Source organism: Gambusia affinis, linkage group LG14 (assembly GCF_019740435.1).
Source record: "Gambusia affinis linkage group LG14, SWU_Gaff_1.0, whole genome shotgun sequence".
NCBI lineage: Eukaryota > Metazoa > Chordata > Actinopteri > Cyprinodontiformes > Poeciliidae > Gambusia > Gambusia affinis.
Genome location: NC_057881.1, coordinates 20,718,948 through 20,745,155, shown reverse-complemented (window position 1 = coordinate 20,745,155; position 26,208 = coordinate 20,718,948). Strand labels below are relative to the sequence as shown.

Sequence of the window (26,208 nt, the reverse complement as noted above, 5' to 3'; positions counted from 1 at the left end):
GTTTGTGAAGCTGACATTGCTTGGTTTTGCTTTGATAGTTCCCTTCATGGCAAAAACACGGTTTCAAAGAAACACCCCAGATAAGCCTAGCTGAACAGGACACCAGCTGTCCTTTGAAATCAAACTAAGGCAATGGTTCCCAAAGATTTTCTGGGCCCCCCTATGGATTACAATTGGGGATGCTCCGATCAGGTTTTTTGCTGCCGATTCCGATACCGATCACCCATGAGGCCGATCTCTGCCGATCACCGATCTTTGCTGATTGCTTGGGTTGACTGTTTCTTTTTCCATGTTAGTTATAAATGATACAATGTGATCTGGCAAAAATTTAAAAAATGATCCGGTAATAAATTCACCTAATTAATGTAAACATGTAACATACTCGCAGGCACAATGCAGCAGCTACTCAGTCAAAAGAACAACTGAAAAACCTGCAACCAGTTAAACAACATTTAACAGTAAGGTTCTTTGTACCACAGGAGTCAAATAAGTCTCACAACACGGCCTATATCAAATAATGTCTAGTAAAAGAGGGAAACATTCATTCAAAGGCAAATGCAGGTTGCAACAAAAGAAACAGTCCTAAATTACTGAATCAAAATTTCTAAAAGCACGGCTAGCTGAGTAATGCTGGTTCTGATTGGTTGTTTCTTACTGAGCGGAGAAATTCTGCAGAACACAGGAGGAGGGAGAGGAAGTCAATTATTATTATTTTTTTCATAAATTATCTCTCATGTTTGGACATAGCAAAAGTTTTAATATGTGAAATCTTTGTTGTTGTTATTCTGCATTAAGCAGACGTTCAGGGTGGAGCAGAAACGGCGCTCCATCTGTGAAATATTACTACCAGTAGCCGCTTTTACTACTGGCTATTGTTGGTTCTGCGAGAGCACAACCAATGTCTTTCATCGCTAGCTCAAAGACACGAATTATTTTTCGCGCTATTTGTTTAGCTGTGTGACCGTGATGCTAATCCGGGTGAGTGTTGGTAGTTGTGCGCTGCTTTACCTGCTGTCTGATTGCTCCGGGGGTCATTTTTTCCTTGCGTTGAGCCTCGATGTAGCAAAACTCCGTCAAGTGCTTGTTTTTTAAAATGTCATATTAGATTCGTTCTGTTGATGCAGTTTGACGTGCTTCACCCCCGAGGTAATTTGACGAAGTGAGATACAGGTGATCGTTTTGGTGATCGGCAACAAGAGACAATGATCGGCGATCATACACTTTTTCACGGAAATCGGCCGATTATGACCGGTGGCCGATCGATTGGCACACCTCTAATTACAGTAATTAGAGGTGTGCCAAAAAAGAAAGGAACAACTCAACTGGGCACACAACCAGACATAAACATATACACATATTTTGTTTTCAAACTCCACTAAAGTTTATTTCACACTTCAGGTTGCAACAAAACAAACTACAAACCATCTTTACAGTGAAACACTTTTGTGTAACTGTTTCTTTTTTTTTAATCCATCCATACCGCTTCCCGCGCACCCCCTGCAATGGCACTGCGCCACCCCAAGGGGGCGCGCCCCACACTTTGGGAACCACTGAACTAAGGAAAGATCGTGCTGCTAGATTTAGATATTTGAGAGCCTTAAATATCCAAACTCCATGAGTGCTTTTAGTCCAGTGACAAATTAGAAACCCATTCAATAAATCAGAATATTACTGAAAACCCATTTATTTCACATTAAACATACATGGATGTTTGAAGCCTTTACTCCTGTTGATTACAGTCATTTTCCATTTACAGGTAATGAAACCATGACATTTAAAATTTGAAAATTACATCAAAGCAATTAAAAAAAGGTACTTTTAATCAGACCAACGAACCTCATTTGAACAAATGTCCAAATTTATTGAATGTGATTGAATTAACAAAATGTTAATTTATAGTTAATTTCGGAAAGTGTGGAAATGTACTTCTCTATTTTTTTCCCCACACTCATCTAGACTCACAAACAGAGCCAGCCTGAGGCATGTGCGATGTAAGCAGCTGCTTAGCACGTCCCCCAACACCACCAGGGGGCTCCCAAGAACATAATTTTTTATTTTGTAGCTTAGTTTGCGCATTTTCCACATTCTACACATCTGTTCCAAATTTCAAAAAAATACATTAAACCTGCTAACTTGTTTACTGTAAATTAAGCGTTTGTCTAATTAATTGAGCATCTTTGCTTGTTAGCTACTCCTGTAAGGTTCTAATCAACAGTAACTTGTCACACCAAAAGGTCATCTGCTGTTAACATGTTGGGCCGCAAATTAAAATCTGCTCACTGCCCCAAAAATACTTGTGGACAACCCTGCCTGGAAACCCTTAAATTTACTTCCAGCCTTTTCCAGGCTCTAAAGGAGCCCAAAGGCTTTTATTTTGAAAAGCAGTACTCCCACCGGTGAGCACAGACGCTGCTAAGGAGAAGAGAAGGATTTACTGTGTGTGTGTGTGTTTCATACACGGCTGCATTAAAGCAGGAGCTGCTGCAGCTGCACACACACATCGAACTTCCTCCTCCTCCTCTTCCTCTCTCTTTTTACCTCCTTCTCTTCTTCATCACTGCAGTTCTCTCCGACGGCAGGTCCACTGGATGGTGGAGACCTTTTATTCCTCCCTTCATCATATAGATATATATACACGCAGAGAGAATAAGAGAGAGAGAGAGAGAGAGAGGAAGAGAAAGAGACGACAGACCTACACACTCACGCAGGACCGCGGGATCGCTGTCCGGGCTGTTCGGGACGCGCGGGGGACGCCACGCATTCTCCGGATTTCAGCGGACCTCGGTAACCTCAGACTCCCTCTCCATCTGCCGGACTGCTGCTTTTAAAGTGCTGGTTGTGACTGAGGCGGAGCGACACGGAAAAGAAGAGCGGACAACTTGATTATAGGCAATTGAACTGATTAGATGATAGGCCTGATGTGGATTTGTCAAAGGTACAGGCGTTGATTTTTATTTATTTATTTATTTATTCATTTTGTTTAACCATGATCGATTTAAAATGACTATTGGCATTTTTTTTAGTAGACATTCGTTAATTATGTTCCTTTGCCTTCCTGTAACCATGACATCATCTTCCTTTGATTTTTTTCCCCCTTTTGTACGCGCTGATGATGAAGCGTACACCGTCCTGCAGAAATGGATTATCACCTAATTGCTTCTGCGGAACGCATCGTCCTATCGTGACACAACTGCAGTCATAATGTCCGATCGGTGTATGTGAAGGAGGAAGGCGGGTTAGATCGGATGTTCTGCTTGGTGGATTTAGTGGATTTAATTGTCTTGATGGTGCTTTTCTGCCTACAGATGAACCGCGTCGAGACGATGCGCTGAGACGCAAACGGCCCAGGCTCTCCGGTTGTGCGCTCATCCAGAGGCTACAGCTAACGGAGAGAGAAAGAGGGGGGTGGACTGCGGAAGAAAAGAGAGAGGGGAAGAAAAAAAACACAAGAGGTGTCTGATCCATAAAGGTTGTGCCTGACTCAAAAAGGAGCGAGTCTCGCCCCTGGAACAGGGGGCGGATCAGCGGAGAGGTAGAAGTCTATCCAAACGATGGCCACCCTACTGCGGAAGATCGGTCTGATCCGTCTGCACGACCGAGACACGGAGGATCCGAAGCACCACCAGGGCTCGCTGAAAGGGTCTAAGGGGAACCAGAAGAACAACGCCAACAAACACTGTCAGACCGCCAACGAGACCAACCTGCTGAGCACCCCGGAGATCAAGGCGAGGAAGCTGGACCAGCACGGCAAGGACAAGCCGACCGGCAAAGACAAGCAGGGCAAGGATGCGAAGGAGAAGCAGCAGACGGTGGGTGGAGGAGGAGGAGGAGGATCAGGAGGAGGAGGGGGTGGCGGCGGAGGAGGAGGTGGCAGCGGCGGGAGCAAATCCTCCAGCGCCTCCTCCGTGCCGCCGCTGGCGCCTCACCGGCAGCACTGCACCCAGGTGCGGACGCGACGGCTGATGAAGGAGCTGCAGGAGATCCGGAGGTTAGGGGACAACTTCATCACGGTGGAGCTGGTGGAGGACAACCTGTTCGACTGGAACGTCAAGCTGCACCAGGTGGACAAGGACTCGGCGCTGTGGCAGGACATGAAGGAGACCAGCACCGAGTTCATCCTGCTCAACGTCACCTTCCCCGACAACTTCCCCTTCTCGCCACCGTTCATGCGGGTCCTCACGCCGCGCCTGGAGAACGGCTACGTGCTGGACGGCGGGGCCATCTGCATGGAGCTGCTGACCCCGCGCGGGTGGTCCAGCGCCTACACGGTGGAGGCGGTGATGAGGCAGTTCGCTGCCAGCCTTGTAAAAGGACAGGTGAGCGGGCTCGGTGCTCAGAGCGTTCGGCGGCCCATCCGACACATTAATCACCTCTAGGGCAGGATGGGGGCAGTTCGGTCAGGAATTCAGGCGAAAACTAAGACTAAAGAGGGCAAGAGCAAACCCCAGGGATTTATTTGTCAACCAGGTAGTGTGGTGTGCATTATGTTTTAATATGATTTTAAGGTGGGTGAGTGTGCATTTTGATAAGTTTATTTGCTTTTATGTTGTTTTGTGTATCATTCAGAGACTGACCCTTTATTTACCGTTACATTGCCTCTCATCTGGTCGTTTCCTATTGGTATCACCAAAAAATACAAAGCCACTGCCAGTTAGATTTGTTTAAGGGTTGGCCACAAAGGGGCCATTAGCAATCTTGCAGAGGTACAACAAAACCCAAAATCTAAAATCAGGAGATTTTATTGGTTTGATTTGAGAGATGTTGCTTTATTGGAGCTTGAAGATTTACGTTTGACAAGTTCAGGTTGGAATTCTTATATAAATTAGGCATCAAACTATTTTCAGACACAATATAACCAAGCAGGAGCCATGGAGGCAGGGCAATGTGGGGGTCAATGGCCACCCTAAGCCCTCCTGCCAGATAGTTTATAAGTATAATATAGTTTATTGACATATATTTAAGGTTAGAGAGTACATGATTTAATAAGTTACAATTAATAAAAACCATTTCCACTGACAGTGGCTCTGAAATGACCTTAATGCAAAAGCTTTCAAAATGAAAAATCAGCATGTTGGGTAGTAACTGACAAACTCCCTACCTGGCCTTTACCATGTGATGACATTACATGATCACAGAAAGTTCTGTTGTAGCTTTTTAGCAAATGCTTACTTAGCCATTTAGATCAATTTGTGACCTAAACAAACCTTTTTTTATTTTTTTTTTGCACCAAAGTTTTTTTCAAAGATTTTTTTTAGGAGACAGAATATATGTTGGGCCGTATGATATTTTGACGTAGCGGGTTTTCAAGAATAATATATATATATATAAAACATTTTTACATAAGTCTAGAAATATTGTTATTATCTCCCCTGTTCTCCACATTCAGGGTTTTCTGAACGTTCAGAAAACATCAGTGTAGATATGGGAACTAAACTGAATGATTTATTCACCTAGGTATTTATTTATCAATCTATAACTCAAAAATAAGCAACCAGCTTAAAATGAGGAGTCAACCTTATTTCTGACAGCTTTCCTCTGAGACAAATTTGTCTTAAAAACTCAGAATATCATCATAAGTACGATTTTACCATTACACTGTAAAATAAATCAAACAGGTTTGCTTCTAAGACACTTTGTATATCTCTCGTAGCTCAGTTTATTAACCCTAGGTAGCTACACACTACTCAGGTCTTGTTTCTCCTCCAAGTAAAGTCATAACTGTAGCACATAGTAAATTTCTGTGACTTTATGGCAGCCATTTCATGCAGTACATCCATGCTGGTTCTCCTCTCATCACCTCCATAAATCAGCAGGTTTTGACTACAAAGACCCGCCGCCATGACACAGAAACATCCGCCTGTGGTTTTCCACCGCGCTTCTCATAAGCATTCGCACTTAGCATTGGGCTAAAATAAAACGTTTTATTCAACACGTGACGATGGACGGAGAGACAGATGGAGGCGTACAGACAGCAGCTATGTAGCCTACGGTTGTCCTCTGTGAGTTAGGCTGACTGGATTATGTAATCTTGCCAAATCTGTTTTTCATATGCCCTGAGCGCTGGCAGCAGTGCACAGCAGCAGCTCCGCAGTTCCGGTGAAAACGTCAGCAAGGACTTTTGCGCTCAAAAGCTACGTTTTAAAACGGACATGTCTGCCATAATTTCATGCTGATACCGCTCTTTTGGGGGGGGGTTTTCTCCCTTGCTTTGCTCTGAGTGCTTTGGTGTTAGATCTTACAGAAAGTGTCATAGAGACTCTCCCATCCTCTGCCCCCACCATCCCACAGAGCTTTGGTGACATAACGCAGCATTATTTCAGAGTCATCTGTGGTCATAAAGCACGTGTGTTCAAGAGAGGTCATGCAGAAGCTGTGCCCACTTCAGAGAGACAGAGAAAGATGTGTGCACGAGTGTTTTTGTGTGTTGATCTTGACTTGCTGGTTGTGGAGATGAGCAAGCAGCTCTGGAGCATTCACTAATTATGGTACAGCGTCTTTCTTCTTCTCTGCTTTGCTAATGGAAACAATATTGATGAATTATTCCTGTGTGTGTGTGCATTGCTTTATCTCTTTGTTGACGTGTCTACATCAGCACTTGGGATGTGCTGCGTCCTGATTACCCGGGCGATGCTTTCACCTCCCATGCATCATGTCTGACCGAGCACACGCAGCTCGATATATATATACCTGGATACACAGGATATATTTATCTGCCCTTGGCCACAGGTTCCATGTGACAATAGTGATGCTGCCCATTTAGAAAGTTCCTGCCTATTTTTAGTGCGAGAGGATACATGTGGTGACACAGCGCCGAGTCAAGAGTCAACATAGTCCCTTTGCAAGCAGACGCATGCACGGTTCCACGTGTTGATGTCTGTGGACGTGTATCTAACTTCCGGTTAGGAACCCAATTATGTTCCCTGTGTCTGGGTAAACAAAGCCCCCAACGGCCGCCTTTGGAGTGCAGAAGGTAGAAACCTCCAGTCTGGGGAGCACAAACACAGCCGAGGTGTCTTCGTAACACAATCCAATTTGGTAATCCGATCTGTGCTGCTGCGTTGTTGTGAGTGCACAAATGTTTAACGATACACCTGTGTACGAAGTTGCACAATAGTTAATTTGATACGGTGCAACCGGCTCCCCTCTCTTGTCACTCTTTACTGCAGACAGATCCTAATACAGTTTTTATGTAGCACATTTAAACTCCAAACCACTGACTCAAGAAATGTCAGACAGGCGTAAAAACGGCTTGGTGCTTGGATGAACGTTTTCAATGGAAATTGAATTAATTCGTCTGTCACAGTAGGTGTTACAAAGGCTCGGGTGTTGATTACTTTGGACTGGGAGGGAGGTGCGCCACCCGGTGGCGAGTTCGTTATAGCACGTTCAGCTGCTGCAGAGGCATTATAGCTCTGAGAGTGGAGACACGCAGCTGCTGCTTACGGTTTCGGTTGAGGTCGATGTGCGTTCTTGACTTACTACCACATCACCTCACTTCCACAATCACACATCCTCAACTCCAAGCCTACCTTTTGCTGCATATCTGTACTACTGCTGTAACCACGAATTAAAGAGAGATTCTCAAGTGGGAAACCCCCTCCTCAGTTTGTCCTGACCGACACACAGTGGCGAGTGTAAACGTTCCACCAGCCTCAAGCATAAACATAGATCCTCCGCTACAATTCATGGTCCTTCGAGCCGGAGTGGGACACTTACCACTGTTTCAGCATGCAGTTCAGCCGTGAAGCAACGATGAGACCGAAGCGGCAAACCCGCCCACCTTCGTATTTACAGGATTATGAAACTGACCACCAGGAACACCGGTTTCAGCCTCTGTTTGATTATCGAGGTGTACGAGCTGAACCGAGATGTGAGGATGGCTCGTATTCACCGTCAGAGGAGGGAGCTGCCAAGATGACGCCCCTCGCCCCCCCATCTATCTCAGCCGGATGGCCCAGTAAGCAGTGGGAAATTACGGTAGATGAGTGGGTTGGTTCCCCAGAACAGACGCTTACTGAACCACAGCGGCGGGAGAGCTCGGCAGAAGAGGATAACAGAGATTATTATTCTACTGCATCTCCTCATCACAGGCGGCAGCAGCAGAGCTTCGCACCATACCGCTCGGAGCTGGAGCAGTTAAAGATGAAAGAAGTCGAATATGAGCGGTCTAAAGAAGAAATACGCTCTGAGTTAGCCGAACTCAAAGATTTAAAGGAAGAAATGAAGAGAAGGATGGGATATACGCCACAGAGTACGGCTACTTCACAGCAGCGGTCCGAGATCCCACCACCGACGTACGGCCCGCCGCCTCCTTCGACATGGTGGAGTAACGATGAGGAGGAGGAGGGGGAATGGCCTGAACCTCCGCCGTGGCCCGAGACAGAGGAGGAGGAGGACGCTTCTCCATCAACCCAGCCTGTTTCGATCATGTTGGGAAAGCTGATGAGTGATCTACAACTCATAAAGAATCGGACCATGACACCACAGGGCAGAAAGCCACGGTTCATGAGACCTGTCCCCACACCAGAAAAGAGGCCGACAGATCGTCGGGGATCACTGAGGCCAGGAGGCCCGGCTCAAGCACCAAGTTTGTATCCTCCTTCGATGTTACCAGTTCTCACTGAACAAACCTATCGAGGTCCTAAGCCAAGCATTCCCTACTTCACTAGACGAGATCCCAGAGACTTTGCTCGGTTGAAGATAGCGTTGATTAATCTGTTACCACCAGATGGGACAGAGCTGTTCAAGTACCAGATTCTGGTGGATCACCTCAAACTCGAGGAAGCTAAACTCATAGCAGACTCTTATTTGAACTCAGCCACCCCGTACTCAGACACTATGAGGGCTCTAAGTGAGAAATTCGGCCAGCCGCACCAGATGGCATTGAACAGGATTGCCGGTGTAATGGATGCTCCTGACGTCCGCCGAGGGGACTCGGTGGCGTTTGAGAGGTTCGCTCTCGAAGTTCAGTCTCTGGTAGGGTTACTCAGAACTTTGGGTCCGGAGGGTGATGCCGAGCTGAGATGCGGATCTCATGTAGCCCGCTTGCTGAGTAAACTACCCGCAGAGCAGCGTGCAGACTTCCGCCGAGCCATGTTCCGCCATCCCAACGCAGTCTACACGTTAGTGGATTTCGCTGAATGGCTCCAGTACGAGACCTGGTGTCATAATTCAGAGAATTATGATTCCGGAGCAGGAAATAAAGACAAAGCAGGACATCAGAAGAAGAGGGTAACGACGGTGCTGCATGGAACCAAGGACGGTTCCGTTTCTAGGACTTTGGGGAATAAGGGCATCAAATCGAATCGTTATTGCCCATACTGTGAAAGTAATCAGCATTATCTCAGCCAATGTTCGGACATTCAGAAGTTGTCCAAGGACCAACTATCACAGTGGATAAAGGACCACAACAGATGCTGGCGCTGTGCGAGATCTCATCATGCAGCTCAGTGTGATCTTCGGAAACCCTGTAACCTGTGTCAGGGGAAGCATCTTCAGGTGCTCCATGATGTAAACACCAGAGACACTAAGGACACCACTAGAGAGGAGAGTTGCCTCGTCAGCACCACTACTGACCAGCTGTACTTAGGCCGACCGCTGGCGTACGGCAGAGTTTTACTGAAGGTGGTCCAGGTCACCTTGCACCACGGGAAACGAAGCCTCGAAACCTATGCCCTACTCGATGATGGTTCTGAACGCACCATGCTCCTGGCTCCTGCTGCGCACAAGCTTGGTTTGCAAGGCACCCCAGAGACTCTGAATCTGAGAACCATAAGGCAGGATATTCAGACTATGAGAGGTGCTTCCGTTTCCTTCCAGATATCTCCTTCCTTCAGCAAATGCCGCCGCTTCGCGGTGAATGGAGCCTTTACGGCCGACCGCCTGGTCCTGGCAGAACAGTCGTACCCGATCGACAGACTCAAGAAACAGTTCAAGTATCTGTCTGATCTGCCTCTACATCCCTTTAAGAATGCGCAGCCTCTGATCCTCATTGGGACTGACAACCCTCACCTCATTACTCCCATTGAACCAGTTCGGTTGGGTCCAGCAGGAGCACCAGCTGCAGTCAGAACGAGGCTCGGATGGGCTCTCCAGGGACCAATGAGGACAGAGGACAGTGGTCTCCAGCACTCCCAGTGTTTGTTTACATCAGCTTCCCCAGCTAATACAGAGCTGTTGAGGAGTGTGGAGAAACTCTGGCAGACTGACGTTCTTCCTTACCAGAATGAGAAGTCAGTGACTCGTTCCAAGCTGGACCAAGAGGCTATAGAACTATTGAAGAAGAGGACCAAACGAGTGTGCGTAGATGGGATCCTCCGTTACGCTACACCACTGCTACGGAAGAAAAGCATGCCTGTCCTCAAAACCTCTCCTGAATCAGTGATGTTCAACTTGCGGAGCAATGAGAGAAGATTGAGTAAGAACCCAGCGATGGCTAACACATACCAGGAGGAGATTCGGAAGCTGGTCCAGGCCGGTAGTGTGGTGAAGTTGGCCCCTCAAAACACTGCAGCAAAGGGGGAGTCGTGGTTCATTCCTCATCATATGGTGAACCATAATAACAAGAACAGGCTGGTGTTCAACTGCTCTCACCAGTACCAGGGCCTTAATTTGAATGACTTCCTACTACCTGGACCTACCCTCAGTGCATCACTTATAGGAGTGTTACTGCGGTTCCGGGAACATTCTGTCGCCATCAGCAGCGACATAAAAGGGATGTTTCACCAAGTTCGCCTCCTCCCAGAAGATAGACCCCTCTTGAGGTTTGTGTGGCGGGATCAGGTCAAAGACCGACCACCAGACATTTATGAATGGCAGGTGCTTCCCTTTGGCACCACTTGTAGCCCCTGTTGTGCGACTTATGCCGTCCAGCGTCACGTCACTGACCATAGTCAGGATGGAGAGGATGTGCGGTTTTCAGTGGAGCGGTGTTTTTACGTCGACAACTGGCTACAAAGCTTACCATCTGTGGATACAGCGAAGGCCTTGGTGGACAAACTAAGAGCATTGCTTCTTTCCGCAGGATTTGACCTTCGACAGTGGTCAAGTAATGCGATGGAGGTGATCAGTCACCTACCCAGTGAGGCCCGTTCCCAGGCTACGGAGCTCTGGCTGACTGAAGGCAAGCACGATCCATCTGAGAGCACACTTGGGCTTAGCTGGAACCCTCATCAAGATCTCATTGGCTACAAGCACAGGCCTCTCAATTATGGAACCTTGACCATGAGGAACATTTACAAGGTTCTTGCATCCCAGTATGATCCCTTGGGTTACATCCTACCCTACACGACCCGGGCCAAGGTGTTGGTTCGTCAGCTGTGGGAGAAGCGGCGGGATTGGGATGACCCATTGCTTCCCCCGGATGTACAGCGACTATGGGCGCAGTGGGAAGGTGAACTCCAACTACTGCCCCAAGTCACCTTACCCAGACATTACACGCACGCAGCTGATTATGCTTCAATCATCAACAGACAAGTGCATATCTTCTGCGATGCTTCAGAACAGGCCTATGGGTCCGTGGCATACCTCAGGTCTGAGGACAGTCAGGGACAAATACACCTAGCCTTCCTCCTCGCTCGCTCACGGGTAGCCCCCAGGCGACAATTATCCATCCCTCGGTTGGAGCTCTCTGCAGCCTTAACAGGAGCCCAGCTAGCCAAGCTGCTAAGTGCAGAGCTCACCCTGAAGATTGACTCTACCACCTTGTGGACAGATTCCACCACAGTGTTACAATGGATACTTTCGGATTCATGTCGCTACAAAGTATTCGTGGGCACCCGAGTGACGGAGATTCAAGATTTAACAGACTCACAGTCCTGGCGATATGTAGATTCAGCCAGCAATCCAGCTGATGACATTACCCGGGGTAAGAGCTTGCAGGAGCTGTCTGAGCTGAACAGATGGACCAGAGGACCCCCCTTTTTACTTCAGACTCCAGACTACTGGCCCACGTCACCAGCAACCTCACTCGAAGAGGAACCCACAGAACTTCGGAAGTCAGCCTTCTGTGGTGTGACTTCAACGTCTGCCTGTCCAACTTTGGAATCTGAAATCTACAAGGACTGGCAGGAGTTGCTCGAGTCCACAGCACAGACGCTGCAGGATGCAGAGGGGATAGATGGAAATCTGGGTGCGGAAATTTATCGCAAGGCGGAAAGACACATTATCAATAAGATCCAGCACGACAGCTTTCCTGAAGAGATTAGACTTCTTAGATTAGGCAAGCAAGAACAGCAGGTTGCGTGCCTTGGCACCCCAGTTGGATGAAGCAGGAGAAATCCGTGTAGGTGGCCGATTGAGGTACGCGACGGATCTTGAGCTGGGAGCGGTCCATCCCATTGTTCTAGATCCGAACCACCCGTTCACCAGACTGCTAATACAGGACTATGATCGACGTTTGTGCCACCCTGGTCCCGAACGATTGTTCGCTGACATTCGTCGGAACTTCTGGATATTACGAGGAAGAGAAGCGGTTCGACGTCATCAGTCCAGATGCTCTGACTGCAGACGATGGAAGGCCAAGCCTACAGTTCCTCAGATGGCCGACCTGCCCGTTGCGCGTTTGCGCCTCTTCAAACCTGCATTCTACTCCACAGGCACAGACTGTTTCGGACCATTTCAGGTCAGAATCGGAAGGCGCCATGAGAAACGATGGGGTATTATCTTCAAGTGTTTGACTACCAGGGCAGTCCATCTTGATGTACTCACCCACCTTGATGTTGACTCTTTTCTTATGGCCTTAAGGAGATTTATAGCTCGTCGGGGTACACCGACAGAAATTCTCTCAGATCAAGGAACTAACTTCCGTGGAGCGGAACGAGAGCTACAACAGGCCATGGCAAAGATGTCTCCAGACCTGCAGAAATCCCTGGCCAAGCAAAGGATAACTTTCAAATTTAATCCCCCTGGGGCTCCTCATTTCTGTGGAGTGTGGGAGAGAGAAATACGCTCCGTGAAAAGGGCTTTGTCTGCCACTGTTGGGGCTCAACCGCTACCTGAGGAAGTGCTGAGGACAGTTCTTATAGAAGTGGAGGGCATTCTGAACTCGAAGCCATTGGGCTATGTTTCCTCCAGTATCGCCGACCCCGACCCTGTGACGCCAAATCATCTGTTGATGGGGCGGCCGGATGGGTCGCTGCCTCAGGTTGTGTACCCGGCAACTGAACTTCCCAGCAGGCGTCGCTGGCGGCACTCCCAGGTGCTGGCAGACCAGTTCTGGTCCAGATTCATCAGGGAATACCTTCCCAATTTGCAAGTTAGGCAGAAGTGGCAGACCACTCAAGCTGACCTCAACGAGGATGCCGTGGTCATGCTCATGGACCCCCAGCTTCCCAGGGCCTTGTGGTCCATCGGACGGGTGACTAAGGTACATCCCAGCGCTGATGGCTGCATCAGATCGGCGGATGTTAAAGTGAAGGACCGAATCTACACTCGACCAGTAGCGAGGATGGTTGTTCTTCCTGCGGCACCCGAAGAAGCCGGCGGTCAGGATCCATCATTGAAGACTTAGTTCGTCGCCTTTGTTTTGTAACAAATGTACTTCATACATTTGGGGGCGGCTGTTACAAAGGCTCGGGTGTTGATTACTTTGGACTGGGAGGGAGGTGCGCCACCCGGTGGCGAGTTCGTTATAGCACGTTCAGCTGCTGCAGAGGCATTATAGCTCTGAGAGTGGAGACACGCAGCTGCTGCTTACGGTTTCGGTTGAGGTCGATGTGCGTTCTTGACTTACTACCACATCACCTCACTTCCACAATCACACATCCTCAACTCCAAGCCTACCTTTTGCTGCATATCTGTACTACTGCTGTAACCACGAATTAAAGAGAGATTCTCAAGTGGGAAACCCCCTCCTCAGTTTGTCCTGACCGACACACAGTGGCGAGTGTAAACGTTCCACCAGCCTCAAGCATAAACATAGATCCTCCGCTACAGTAGGTTTTTTTTTTGACTGCCGCATATGTTGGCATATTTAAGTACATTTCAATTTGAATGTGCTGCCATTTTGGATATTGTGTTTGTATTGGTAGGAAGGGGCTAACATTCCTCGTTCTGTGTCCATCATATTGTTGTATGATGGAAGCTCAAGGCTCCTTAAACAGTGCGCGTGACCTCAAGTGCCCAAATAATTATTGGTCAAACAATTCAGAATGGGCTTCATAAATCTTCATTGGTACAGTCTAGGTGTTTGCATGGTTTAGCATGAGATAAAGTATAACACTTTAAGAAGTGACCGTTGCATAAATTACGTAGCAGTGACACTTTAGTGTGGTGAATATAACATCCCATAGTTTATTTTGGTGTACTTGTATGTCAGATCCCACTGTTTAAAACTACAGCCTCTAGATTTTTATGGCAATAATTTAAGAGTTGCATCTTGTCATGGGGACAAAGTTTTGCAGATTCAGTCTTGACTTTTAGAGTTTAACATAGTTGAGGCAATGTTGCCTTGCAGCAAGAAGGTTCTGGGTTGAGTTCCAACCCAGGGTCCTTCTGCATAAAGTTTGCTTGTTCTTCTCTTGTACAAATATGTTCTCTCTGGTTGTTCTGGCATTATCCCACAGCCCAAAACTATGACTGTTCAATTGGTCACTCTAAATTATCTATAAGTGTGTTTGTGAACATGTTATGGACTGGCGACCTGTCCAGGTTGAACTCTGGGTCCCACACCCTGAAGCCCTTCAAGGACCAGGGGGTGTAGACAATGGGTTGAATGTAGCTGGTTTTATTTTTTAAGTATACTGCACTAAACACATTACAAAATACTAAAAATGTAACTTCCGGATAAATGGATAGTGGTGGCAATAATCCTCAAGAGGTGATAGAGTGACTACAGTATCTGATCAGGCTAAATTTAGTGCATGTTCTGCCATTTTTACTTCTACTGTCTTTTGACTAAACTGGATACGACAGAGATAATTAAACGTGCCTTTTCAGGGAGCTACTAGTGTCTTTCAATAAAACTCTGGTTTTTATAGAGGACCTTTCATCTCCAAATCAAATTGTGTTGACATGTTGCAGAAAAGATGACATTGCCTTCCATCTACATCATTTAAAGTTGTCTCAAAAGCGAAATGTGAATATGACGTCTGCATTTAAATTCAGTTTGGATGTGGCAGATGCTTCGATCAGACTGAACAACCAAGTCTGACTTTTAAAATGACTTAAAAAGTCCAGTTTTTACCAACATTGCTTTGAAAGATGTCCATGGATATTCAGGGTATCAGAGCGATGTTTTAAACAATTATTCTGAGTGGCAGAGTTAATATCAAAAGTGTTTACCTTCTGACAACATCTACAGGCATTGCTTGTAAAATCTGGAAGACACCTTGAGTTAGAACTGTTTTTGCAAGAAGAATGTCTATTTGAAAATGTGGAAATAGAAGCTGAAAAAATGACACTCTTCAGACACTGTGTTTTTGATTCCCTTTTCAACTGTTTCGCTTTTCATGCTATGTATTTTATTTCAAAGAAAACGGCTGTTTACCACTGAATGAGCATCCAACAGTACCATAGGGTTACTGAACTCGTGATGGCATCGATCCTCTAGCTGTGTATCCCGACCCCGGGAGCACATGTCCACATTATGCAACCCGACCCCAAGAGCTACCTCCCAACATGCACTGGGGCCATCCCTGCTCTGCCCAGCCCATTGACTGATCTCCATTCACACGATTACCCAACAGCCACTCTACACTAGAGTGTGTCCCTCTCAATGAGCGAACGCTTAGCTGAGAAGGATAAACACTGGCATGGCACAGCGTCCGCCTGGGGCGTTCGCTGAATCACACACACACACACACACACCTTGTATTCCACCTACCATCTCTTTCAAACTCTGGCTAATTGTGGTGGATTTTGTTTAGGATGCAGAAACAGATGCTTGGCTTTTTTGTAAATTGGACAAATCAAAGCCTATCAAATCGAACCCTTTATCAGGTTCACTGGTGTTCTAATTCTTTAATAGTAAGATATCAGAATAATTGTAATAGGAGGCAACGGGCTGTCATTTTGAGGTTCACGATTCGTTTGCATTGAACATTTAAAATCAACATTTTCAGCCTCTAAGCAGGTTTTAAAGACAGGTGGCCCCATGTTCAGGTTTTACATAATCAGATGGGCCTTTTGAGAAAAAACAACGATGCCATTTAATGTGGCTTTATGAGAAGTAGGACCACAAAGCAAGTACACAAGCACCACTACCATATAATGTCTGTCTGAATGAGTCACCCAGTGAGTCATGCATTTATTTTTTCAAAACAAATGACGTAAAAAATATAAATAAATCCTACTGTTTGTCATAGCGGCGCTAATAGGCTTCAGACATTGTCTTACTGTCCGCAGTGACATTACTCACCGATCTGTGCATTCACCTGGTTTCATTTAATGATTCAAAACTCCACATTAAAATGATCTGAATCGCCCTGATGGACTATCTAACCGGAGAATTAATAGGCCACGCTCGGCGCTGCTGAGATGGGTTGGCCGGGATGTATGTGAGAGTCTCTAAGCCCTGCGGTGAAACGAGGCCACCGTTGCTACAAGAATGGAAACTGCAGCCCTAATCTCCAGATCATTCTGTTAGCACCTCATCCCCTTTTATCCGCTGCATAGCTTTTGGCCCAAAATAGACAAGCAGGGACATATTAGGGCACACTGGTATTCCATCAGATGGCAATAGAATATTCCATGAGGTGTCTCACTGCATCATGGTAATAAAGTCCTAAAATCAAATTTTAATTAACAGACATTCACTCTCCAGTTAGGGTTCACATAATAGATAGATAGATAGATAGATAGATAGATAGATAGATAGATAGATAGATAGATAGATAGCTTTCTAACTAGCTAGCTAGATGTCTTTCTGGATAGATATCTAAGAAATTACAAAAAGGTTGGTTAGCTAGCTAGCTAGACCGTAAATTACAGCATAACTCCTGTTAGTTAAACAAAGACACCAAAAGAACATACAAGACTGCCAAAAGAATGGCAGTTCTTTGAAAGAAAGCATTGAAAACTTATTTAATTTTTTTAATTATCTGCAACTTTATTCAACTGCTTTGTAGAGTTATACAAGGCCATAGGAAGCCTAGAGAACATGGATATTAGATACGTTCTCTCAATAATCTCATACTTCTCACTTTACAGGTTCTTCATTTATTTAATTTCCACACAACCACAAATTATGCATCTGATTTCCAGGACTATAAGTTCCAATCTCTTAGAACTTATTATTTTTGTGTTTTGGAAATTGGCCTGAAAATGTGAACAGTTGCAGCAGCAAGAGAAACGGTTTGTACAAATTTTAAAATGTGTAAACGTTTAAGGGCATAGAATGTACTACTTTAACATTAATTTTGTAACATTTAGGGAAGAGGTTAAGTACAATGTTTAGGACTGTTTTTAGGGTATTATTGTAGAATCTCTCCAACATAATAGTCAGTTTTATGAACAACATCTGCACGAAGCAATATGCTCCTAAATGATCAGTGGGTGGTGCATTTTTTTCCCACTACAACACCACCTGGCCCAGAGCATGTGGAGTAAATATCGGATTTTTCAGGCAAATTACAATTGTCAAATTTAGCTAAATGTTGCTCACATAAGTTTCACTAGATCTAATACCCAACCCCAGTGTGAAACCCAACATAGTTCAGGAATGCATGATGTGTGTGTGAAGGAAAACCTTTGCAAATAAGATCCTTTGAATTCACAACAGCAACTAACACATAATTTAAAGTGCATCTTTCACTTTAAACAATGTATCATAACAGGTGTGAAATAAAAGTTTTATGCGTAAATACCGCTTATATTTCAAAATAAAAGGTGCGACTACTGCCCTTACTTACTGACCTGTTTGCTATTCTGTTTGTTCTTGAAGCAGAGCTTTCCTTTTTTTTAATGCTTTAAAACACTTAGAAGGTATCACCTCAACTAATGTTTTTCTAACATTTAAAAGAACATGAAGATGCACTTTAGCAACTCATGAATGTGGTTTGTATTCAAGGTCAAGAGCGAGTGTCAAGGTTTAGGGTCCAGGCTTCAGAATCTAAGATCTGGACAGAAGTTACCAGTTTTGATTTGACCTAAACATATTCTCAGGTTATCTTTGACACTTTTTATTTACTGTGGAATTGCAGCTCAAATTCAAACACAAAAATTATTTGGAAACCGGATTACGTCATTTGAACTGTTTTCCCTACTGCGAATTAAAAAATGGGTCATCAGAGTCCTGCACAAAGGATCTGCACATGCTCTCTCTATCTGTTGGCAGCTTTAGCTCTGGTTCAGAGATGTTCAGAGATAAATATTCAAACAAAATCTGTCTTTTCACACAATTGAGCCCAAATCCAGCAAAGCTAATTCCAGAGAAGTGTTTCTTTTAACAACTAATAGAAGAATAAAACGCCTCAATAGTAGTTTATGACCTTTTGGTGCGGCTTTAGAGTGACGCCTCCTTCCCTGACTCCTGTACATGGCAGCGCAGGAGTGCGCGGTGATGTGTGATGATACGGGGTTGCTGCTGCTCTGCGCCGCACTGCAGCATGCAGAGGACCTAACCTCTGAGGAAATTTCATTAGTATTGGTTTCGGCGCAAAGACTCGATGCCACTTTCCTCTGCCAAAAAAAAAAAACATGCCTGGCGAAGAGAAATGATGCAGCGTTCCTGTACTCCTACAAACAAATCCAATAGAAGAAAGACTTACTGTAACACAGTATTATTTGTATTTTTTATTTTTGTAAATGCTGCTGAGCGTAAAGAAACTCAAAAGCGCACAGGTGATTTTTTTTAATACATGCAAAACTGTGGGTGCTGGTATGAATCAGAGCGTTGTTGTCATGGCCATAGATGTCTCCTAGCAGCACGGAGACAGTCGTCTCCTTTTCTGTTGGCCCGCCTACGCAGGCTTCTTCAGGGAAGACTTTAACACCGCCGACAGCAGTAGAAGCAGCAGCTCTCCTCATTCTGCTGAATTTATGTTTCCCTCACGTATATTCTTGGTCCCAGGCTACAGTTTGGTGGGTGAAAATGCATCAGTCAGAAGCTGCAACGCTTTTTTGCACTGAGCAGGGGAAGACTTACTTTGCGCACACGTGTACGGCTTTTCCATCATTTATTGCAGCGGCTGCTTTCTGGTTTTGGCTTCTGATTGAAGCTGACGTCTTAAAAGCTCGTTCTCTGCCTTTTAAACATTGATCTGGTGCCGGTCAGCCCTGCGTCCAGGCTACTCATTCTGTCAACATCTCTCTCCCTGCGGCAGAGCATTTGCCATCAACTTCATCATTGTGCGTTGTGTGGCCTGGATTTTTACTTTTTTTTTTAAATCTTTGTAAATCTGTCCTGTGTTGCCAGCAGGAGTATGACAACGTCACTAAACAAAGGAGCCATATTTCTTTTCGACTGACGGTGTACAAGATATCAAATGCCAACGTTTTGACACGAGGTGCTCTTTGAAGTTCGAACAAATTATTTCTTTTGATCCATTTAAAGCTGAGTTTCTGCTTCCCTTTAAATTGTCTGTTTCCATAAAGTGGCGTTACTTAGCAGTGATTGGAAAGAAGCACTGATGCCTGAAATCTATTTTTAGATGGGATGAGAAGCATACGGATCATTTCGTCCTGCCCCCATTTTTGTAGTTTAGCCATTTTAATCTTTTCATGGCTTCCTTTTGGTAGCATCCTTCCTGCTGCCTAAAGGAGAAACGTCTGTTATCAGATGTTTCGTACCAATCAATTCGTATCAATACCATTTCTTTAGAATAGAGTTAAATAAAGTGTGAAATTTTACCAATTTCTCTGTTATTGAGGAAAATACATACCGTAATTTCCAGACTATAGAGCGCACCATACTATAAGCCGCACCTACAAACTTTTTATTTTTTTTTAAAACTGGAAACCTACAAATATAAGCCACACCGGGCTATAAGCTGCTGGTATCTCCGCCGTTCTTGGTTTTCTACAGCAGAGGGCAGCGTTCTAGTAAATCTGCTAGATTTATTAAGGAGCAGCCCTCCGTCTGCAATGCCGAACCCTGGTTTCGTTCACGCCGGGCTTACGGGCAGCGGCTCTATTTCCTTCCTGTACTGCCAGATCGATAGCCCTCAACTTAAAAGCTGCATCATGTGAGTTTGAAGACATTTCTCCGTTGGGCGTAGTGCTACCATGTGTTTGTTCTAAATGAAAATTAGCACTTTCTTCTTTGAATTCCAATTGTGACTTCCAATGACTCACTTCCTGCTAAAGAGCCCCCTGGTGGATGAAGAAAAATCCACAGAAAAGCCGCACCGGGTAGGAAACAAGTAGCGGCTTATAGTCCAGAAAATATGGTAACCACCAAGAAATACCAGTTTATCAATGTTTATGAACTGGTTTGATAGGGGTGTAAAATTCGCCTCTTTATAATTATTTCAAGAAAAAACAATAGATTTTATAGAAAGTTTACTTGGGAGCAAATTCTGATGAAATTCATTTATTTTTCTTTTAAAACGTGAGTGATCAAGTTTCCTGTGTGCAATTAACTTGTTGCCTCTTGTTTCTGTGTCAATATAACCAGCCTACTGTTGTTCTTTGAACCACTGCAGAATGAATGAAAACCTCCCTGATAGATCATGATTATTTTAACGGTTTCCGACATGCTAAAGGAGATCGGCTAATCTATTTTAAATTAAAATGTTTGGCCTGGTAATCAATAATGACAATAATTATTAAGCACGGCGTTAAAATCTCCAGGCAGCAACTTTAGATCTAAAACAGCATTGATTCTGTTGGCCTTGGAGCAGCAGCAGGTCTCGGGACAAAACCTGTCCTCGTTCATTTTTTTTTTTTTTTTATCAGCTGAAACGGAGTAAATTGTGGTTTCTTGTTTGATGTTGTATGAATAAAAAAAAAAGCTAAACAAACCAAAAATATTAATTAGTCTCCACTAGTACTGGTTGATTGACTAAAAATGTCCTTTTAGTCAGAAACTTCCAAAATACAGTTGTAAAAATTTTGCTGAAAAGTACCCAGAAGTTATCATTTTAATTGCCAATTAAGTCAACAGTTGCACACCAACTCTGATCTCCTAATACAAGATGGCTGACTGGCATACATGCACTATTACATGAGTGAATGCGTAGTACTGTCTCTGAAAAACACAGAATGTAAAACAAAACAAAAAAAGACAGGCCACTTACCTGAAGAATGAGGAAATACTTTCAGTTTCTGAACTCGTGGGTGGAACATTCTTAAATTTGATTCCCAAAGGTATTTTTTGACATCAGAGGTGTATGAGACATGGTATAAGTAGCCATTTCATCCGTCCTTACCACTGAATACAACTAGAGGAAGTTCAAGTTCAGGAAATATAAAGTGTGTATGTGTCTAGACTGTGATACTAATATCCTACATACCGTAATTAGCGTCTGCATAGTGTGCTAACGTTGTTACGCCACACTTTACTAACCTCTTTCCCTCTTTCTGTGTCTTGCAGGGCCGTATTTGCAGGAAATCAGGAAAGTCCAAGAAAGCTTTTAGTCGTAAAGAGGCCGAGGCCACATTCAAGTCCCTGGTGAAGACCCACGAGAAGTACGGCTGGGTGTCCCCACCCATTTCCGACGGCTGAGTGTCTGGCCGCCATCCCTCCACCCGCCCGTGCTAGCCGGAGATTAGAAGAAGAAGAAGAAAAAAAAAAAAAAACAAGCTAGCCTCGACACGCAAAACACACCATGCTAACTCAAAAATGACTCATCTTCACTTTTGGCTGTTTCACGCAACGTTTTTTTTTTGGTAATGTTTTTTCATTATTACTGTCACCACACTACTGCAGAAGCATTTTTTTGTTGTTTTTTTCTTCACAGTCTTGTCCAGGGAATCTTTCTGCTAGCTCAGAAAGAGGCAGAAGAGCAAGGAGCGTGTTCGTGTATGAATGTTTCACTTTAAAAGAAATCAGCTGGGAATGTGCGCTACTTCCATGGGATTTATTTATTTCTTTTCTTTCTTTTTTTCCCCCCAGCACACACTTATGTAGGTGCAGCCGGACAAATCGGATATGCTAACTTTTTTTTCCACCCATGTGAAAGACTACTGAATAAAGGAGACTCATCTTTCTCACCAGTCCTCTCTTTAGCACTGAACCGGCCACAGCCAACCATTAGTGTAGCTCTCGGGTCATTTGCATACAAATTAAGCTGTTAATGTTTAATAGACGGGCAGTGCACTGGCATTCATACCCACTTGTTCCCTCATTCGTTTAGTTTTTTCCCCCTCTTGCTTTCGACTGTGCCGTTGCTCACAGTTCAATGCAACATAACGATTGTAATTTACATGGAGCTGTGCTCTTACTCTTTCTTCTTTAACTTGCTTTGTTTCTCTTTCTCTCTATTTCCTTCTCTTGTGGCTAAACGTAGAGCTGTGTTATGTAGATGGATTTTTTAAAAAGTCACACGTTGCTTTATGCAAAGACCTTGTATGATAAACAGAATGACAGTCACCTTCTTTCTTTCTCTCTCTCTCTCTGCATTCATGTTAGCTTGTCTGTAGGAGTGGAAGGAGGATATAATTCCCATGATTTAGATACCAGATGGTACAGCTGAAGGCCGGGCCTCAGTGTGTCTGTGTGTGTGTGTGTGTTTACGAAGAGACAACCCTTTAAACGGTGAAACACGTGGCTAACTGTCGAGTGACGCTACGACTTGAAGGGAGCGCTAATTTCTTTAGCTAAACCACTAGCCGTCTTGACCCACTGTCCGTGTCATTACGTTAAACATGAGTGGAGTTTTAACCGTAGACAGTGTCTGTCGACCCTTCACGTAAAGAAGAAAAATGTTAGCAGGGAAAAAAAAGAAAGGAAAAACCTTTTAGCTCCACACAAGGCGTTTGACCTCACCGTAACGTTGACGTGGCACCGACGCTTCGAAACGGGAGCTGCGGAGAGTGGACCGGCGCTTTAAGTGAACGAATGCATCAGAGAACTCCTGATTGTTGCGGCAGGGAGAAAAGGAGGACGGGGAAGGGAAGAAGAAGAAGAACAAGAAGAAGAAGATGATAAGGGGAACTGAGCGCTCTTTGATCACTGCCGGCTGCTTTTGGGAAAATGTCAGGTGGCTTTGCAAAGCGGCTGAGCGACGGGTATTATTTGCTCCACCCGTTGAGTTCTTGAGGTCCATTCTTTTGAAAGGAGTTTCTAGGCGCCGGAAACCAAGCGCACACCCACAGTATCAGTCATGGGCCTTCTGGGCAGAGCGTCCGTCCCTCCGTCCGGTCCGGTTTGTTTTGCTACGTTCCAGGTAAATGTCAGAGGAAAGGCCGCTAATTGGTCTGACATTTCCGCAGACCGTCATTAGAAAAGAGCAGCGAGAGCAGGACGTCAAGCCTCGCGCTGGGCACTGACATATCGTCGCTTTCCTCTCCCGTTTCGCTTTCGAAGCGAGGGATCGGCCTGTTCGTGGCAAGATGTAGCTAAATGATAAGTTCTGACGAGCTGAATCGTGGTTCGCGGCCGATAGCAAACATCCGTGAGCAAAAAAAAAACGTCAACCGAGACACACCATCTGGTATGTGATCATGCTCTAAAGCGTGCTAGTGTTTTTTTCTTTTTACGAGTTTGGCTCGTCTTTTCAGACAAAACTGTAATCTGAATAATTGTTACTACAAAATATCTCAAAATCTGAGTGTTTGCTGGTTCCAAGAGAAACCTTTTTTGTGACATAGTTTAGACTGGTAGTTTGCAGAAACTAACTGGGTTAACTGACTATTTGTAATATATCTGCATGTTACGTGGTTGGTAGCTAGCTACTGTATATCGTTTTTCAAGAAAAACAGAGAAAACTAAAATGCAAATGCTTCTCTTTTCTTTATTTTAATTTATATTAATATTTTTGTTCTTTTTTTGTTTTGAGTCCTGTACTGTATGGACTTTCTATTTCTTTCTAAATGTCCTGAATGAAAAAAAAAAAAAAGTCGCATTGTGTTGAATGTTTGTGTTTTAATTTATTTGTGGTTTGCCAAAACGATGATTTTGAAGCATGTTGCAGGAAATGTCACCGGAAAATGAGAAAAAAAAAAAAAAAGTAAACAAACAATAAAAGAAAAAAAAAGATAGCTTATGTATTTGTGCGATAGGGGGAAGGTGTGTTTTCGTTGGGGGTGAAAAAAGATTAAGGGAGGGCAACACATTCACTCGCTCCTTCCTGTTCCCCCCCCGTTGGTCACCACTGCCCCTTCCCCGTTGGTCCTAATGGACACACTGATTTGGCTGGAGTGTAATGCAGTCAACACAGCCTGGACGCAGGCGACCCTGAGCAACAGATCTAGGATCAGTGACTTCTCAAGGGAATCTGACCCGTGATCCGCTTACTTGCGAGCAACTTTTTTCTTTTTTCTTTTTCTTTTTTTTTTTGTGTGTGTGTCCCACTCCTAGCTTGAAAGCGTTTGGTCAGAGACCGAGGTCTTAAAAAGTTCAAAAGGTGAAAGGTCGTTGCAAGACCAAACAGGAATGTGCAATAAAAATGACATCTTATTCAAACCCGACTGATCTGGTGGTTTTGTTTCTTATTTTGAGTCCCGAGCTACACTTTCATGCATTTTAATGACCCACTTCAGGTTGCTGTGTCCTCTGCCCGGCCTCCCCTGCATTGTCCCACTTTTGTGCTCGGTAGGGGCAGAGCTTAAAAACCCCCGTCGGTCGAGAAAAGGGCTGGAAGCACCAGCCCTCTGTGCTTTTATGAGCCGCTTTGCCAGCCTGATGGAGATTTGCTGTTTCTTCTGTGCGAACAGAGCAGCTGTCTTACCATGCCACTTTGTTTTAGTAGGGGGGGGTGGACAAAAAATCTTGTTTGCACAAGTGATGGGGAGACGTTTTTTGGACTGAATATGTAATTTAGGAACAGTGTGCATTATGTGGAATTACTGAATTGCGACGATCGTATTTGAAACTACGCCAGACTGGATTGGAACACCAAAGAAAATGATGAGTGGTGTGTGCTGAAAGAACAACAAAGTATTAAAGTGTCTGTCTTGTTGGCAGTTGATTGTTGTTAAAAAACAAAACAATAAAAATGGCAGTTTTGTGTTTTTCATTTTTGAGTATGATAATCAAGTATTTGTAAAACACCAGACTACTTAATTCATCTTTAACCCTTCTGCGGTCTTAAGAGATGAGGAGATTTGTATTTTTTCACTTTGTGCTCAGTCCAGCGGGGTCGAAATGCTTTGATGAGTTGTTTTTTTTTTTTTGTGTGTGTGTGTTGTGGTTTTGGGAACTGACAGTCTGACGGGACAATTCCCCAATGTCCGACCATGACATTTGCTGAGCTTCTTCCTGAGTGTCGTGCTAAAACTGCGGGAGGTTGAAAAAATAATGCAGTTGGAAGCATTCTTAGCTTACAGGAAGGAGGTCATTGGGGTCAAACCAACGCTGGGGTCTGCCTGTTCACCCCATGGTTCTCCAGGAAAATAAACCGGTTAGGTTAGTCAATCTCTATAGGATGGACCCTAGCATTGTCCAATCAATGCTGGAAAAAGACACTGGCCTTCCATGACCCTAGAAGGATAATTGGGTATTGATATTGAAACTGCATGAATCTGGTATTGATACGTTTTTATTATCTAACTTTTAACTCTAGTGCATTTATTCATCTCACAAAGAAATAACCCCGAATAATTCTACAAAATACATAAAGTTAATCGTTGAATTCAAACCCTGAATTTCTGCATAATTTTTTTTTTTAAGTTGATCAGATTGTCTGGTAAGAGCTAATCAGTAATCCGTGACTTCCTGTTTCCATAAGGTCTACCCAAGACATAAAACAAAGGCTATTTTCTCCTACCCACTCTTCAGAAATCAAGGTGCATTTCTAATACAAATGGGCTCAAATCTTTGAATGTATTCTGCCAATGTTGAAAAAAACACAATTTCCCGATTGCAGCGTTTCCACAGGTGAATAACTTTGTTCATGTAGTAACCCATTAAAAATCATGGCAATGAGATTATATTCCTAATTCAGTCACGGCTCTCATCATCTATCAGTGATCAGAGGAAAAGGCGTCGTATACATGCATTTTAGCAACAAGCCTTTTATACTTGGGAGCGGTTACATTTTGGGGAAATTCTAGTCAGTGATTTTATAGAAGAGCTGTCAACATGTTTGAATGACAAAAATCTGTATGAACTGTGCCATGCTGTGAGAGCTCTGGTGGAGAACAGCTGATCATTGTCTGGAAAAAACA

General features: G+C 44.5%; 1 protein-coding gene and 1 long non-coding RNA gene across 3 annotated transcripts; one reads left to right on the top strand and one right to left on the bottom strand.

Annotated features, from left to right (window-relative positions):
- Positions 1 to 1,665: 1,665 nt before the first annotated feature.
- Positions 1,666 to 25,058, top strand: ube2ql1 (ubiquitin-conjugating enzyme E2Q family-like 1). 2 transcript variants are annotated; one of them, XM_044137788.1, is made up of 3 exons: positions 1,666 to 2,784; positions 3,306 to 4,316; positions 21,473 to 25,058. In XM_044137788.1, the coding sequence occupies exons 2-3, from the start codon at positions 3,552 to 3,554 to the stop codon at positions 21,602 to 21,604; spliced, it is 897 nt and encodes a 298-aa protein (XP_043993723.1). In that variant the 5' UTR covers positions 1,666 to 2,784; positions 3,306 to 3,551; the 3' UTR covers positions 21,605 to 25,058. The 2 variants fall into 2 exon arrangements, with proteins under 2 accessions (XP_043993723.1, XP_043993722.1); XM_044137787.1 differs by having other exon boundaries at positions 1,666 to 2,935.
- LOC122843195 lies at positions 18,768 to 21,532 on the bottom strand. The gene is made up of 4 exons (XR_006372677.1): positions 21,446 to 21,532; positions 21,177 to 21,320; positions 19,085 to 19,253; positions 18,768 to 19,010 (listed from the first exon to the last, which is right to left on the bottom strand). It is a non-coding gene; the product is annotated as an uncharacterized LOC122843195 (long non-coding RNA).
- Positions 25,059 to 26,208: the final 1,150 nt, after the last annotated feature.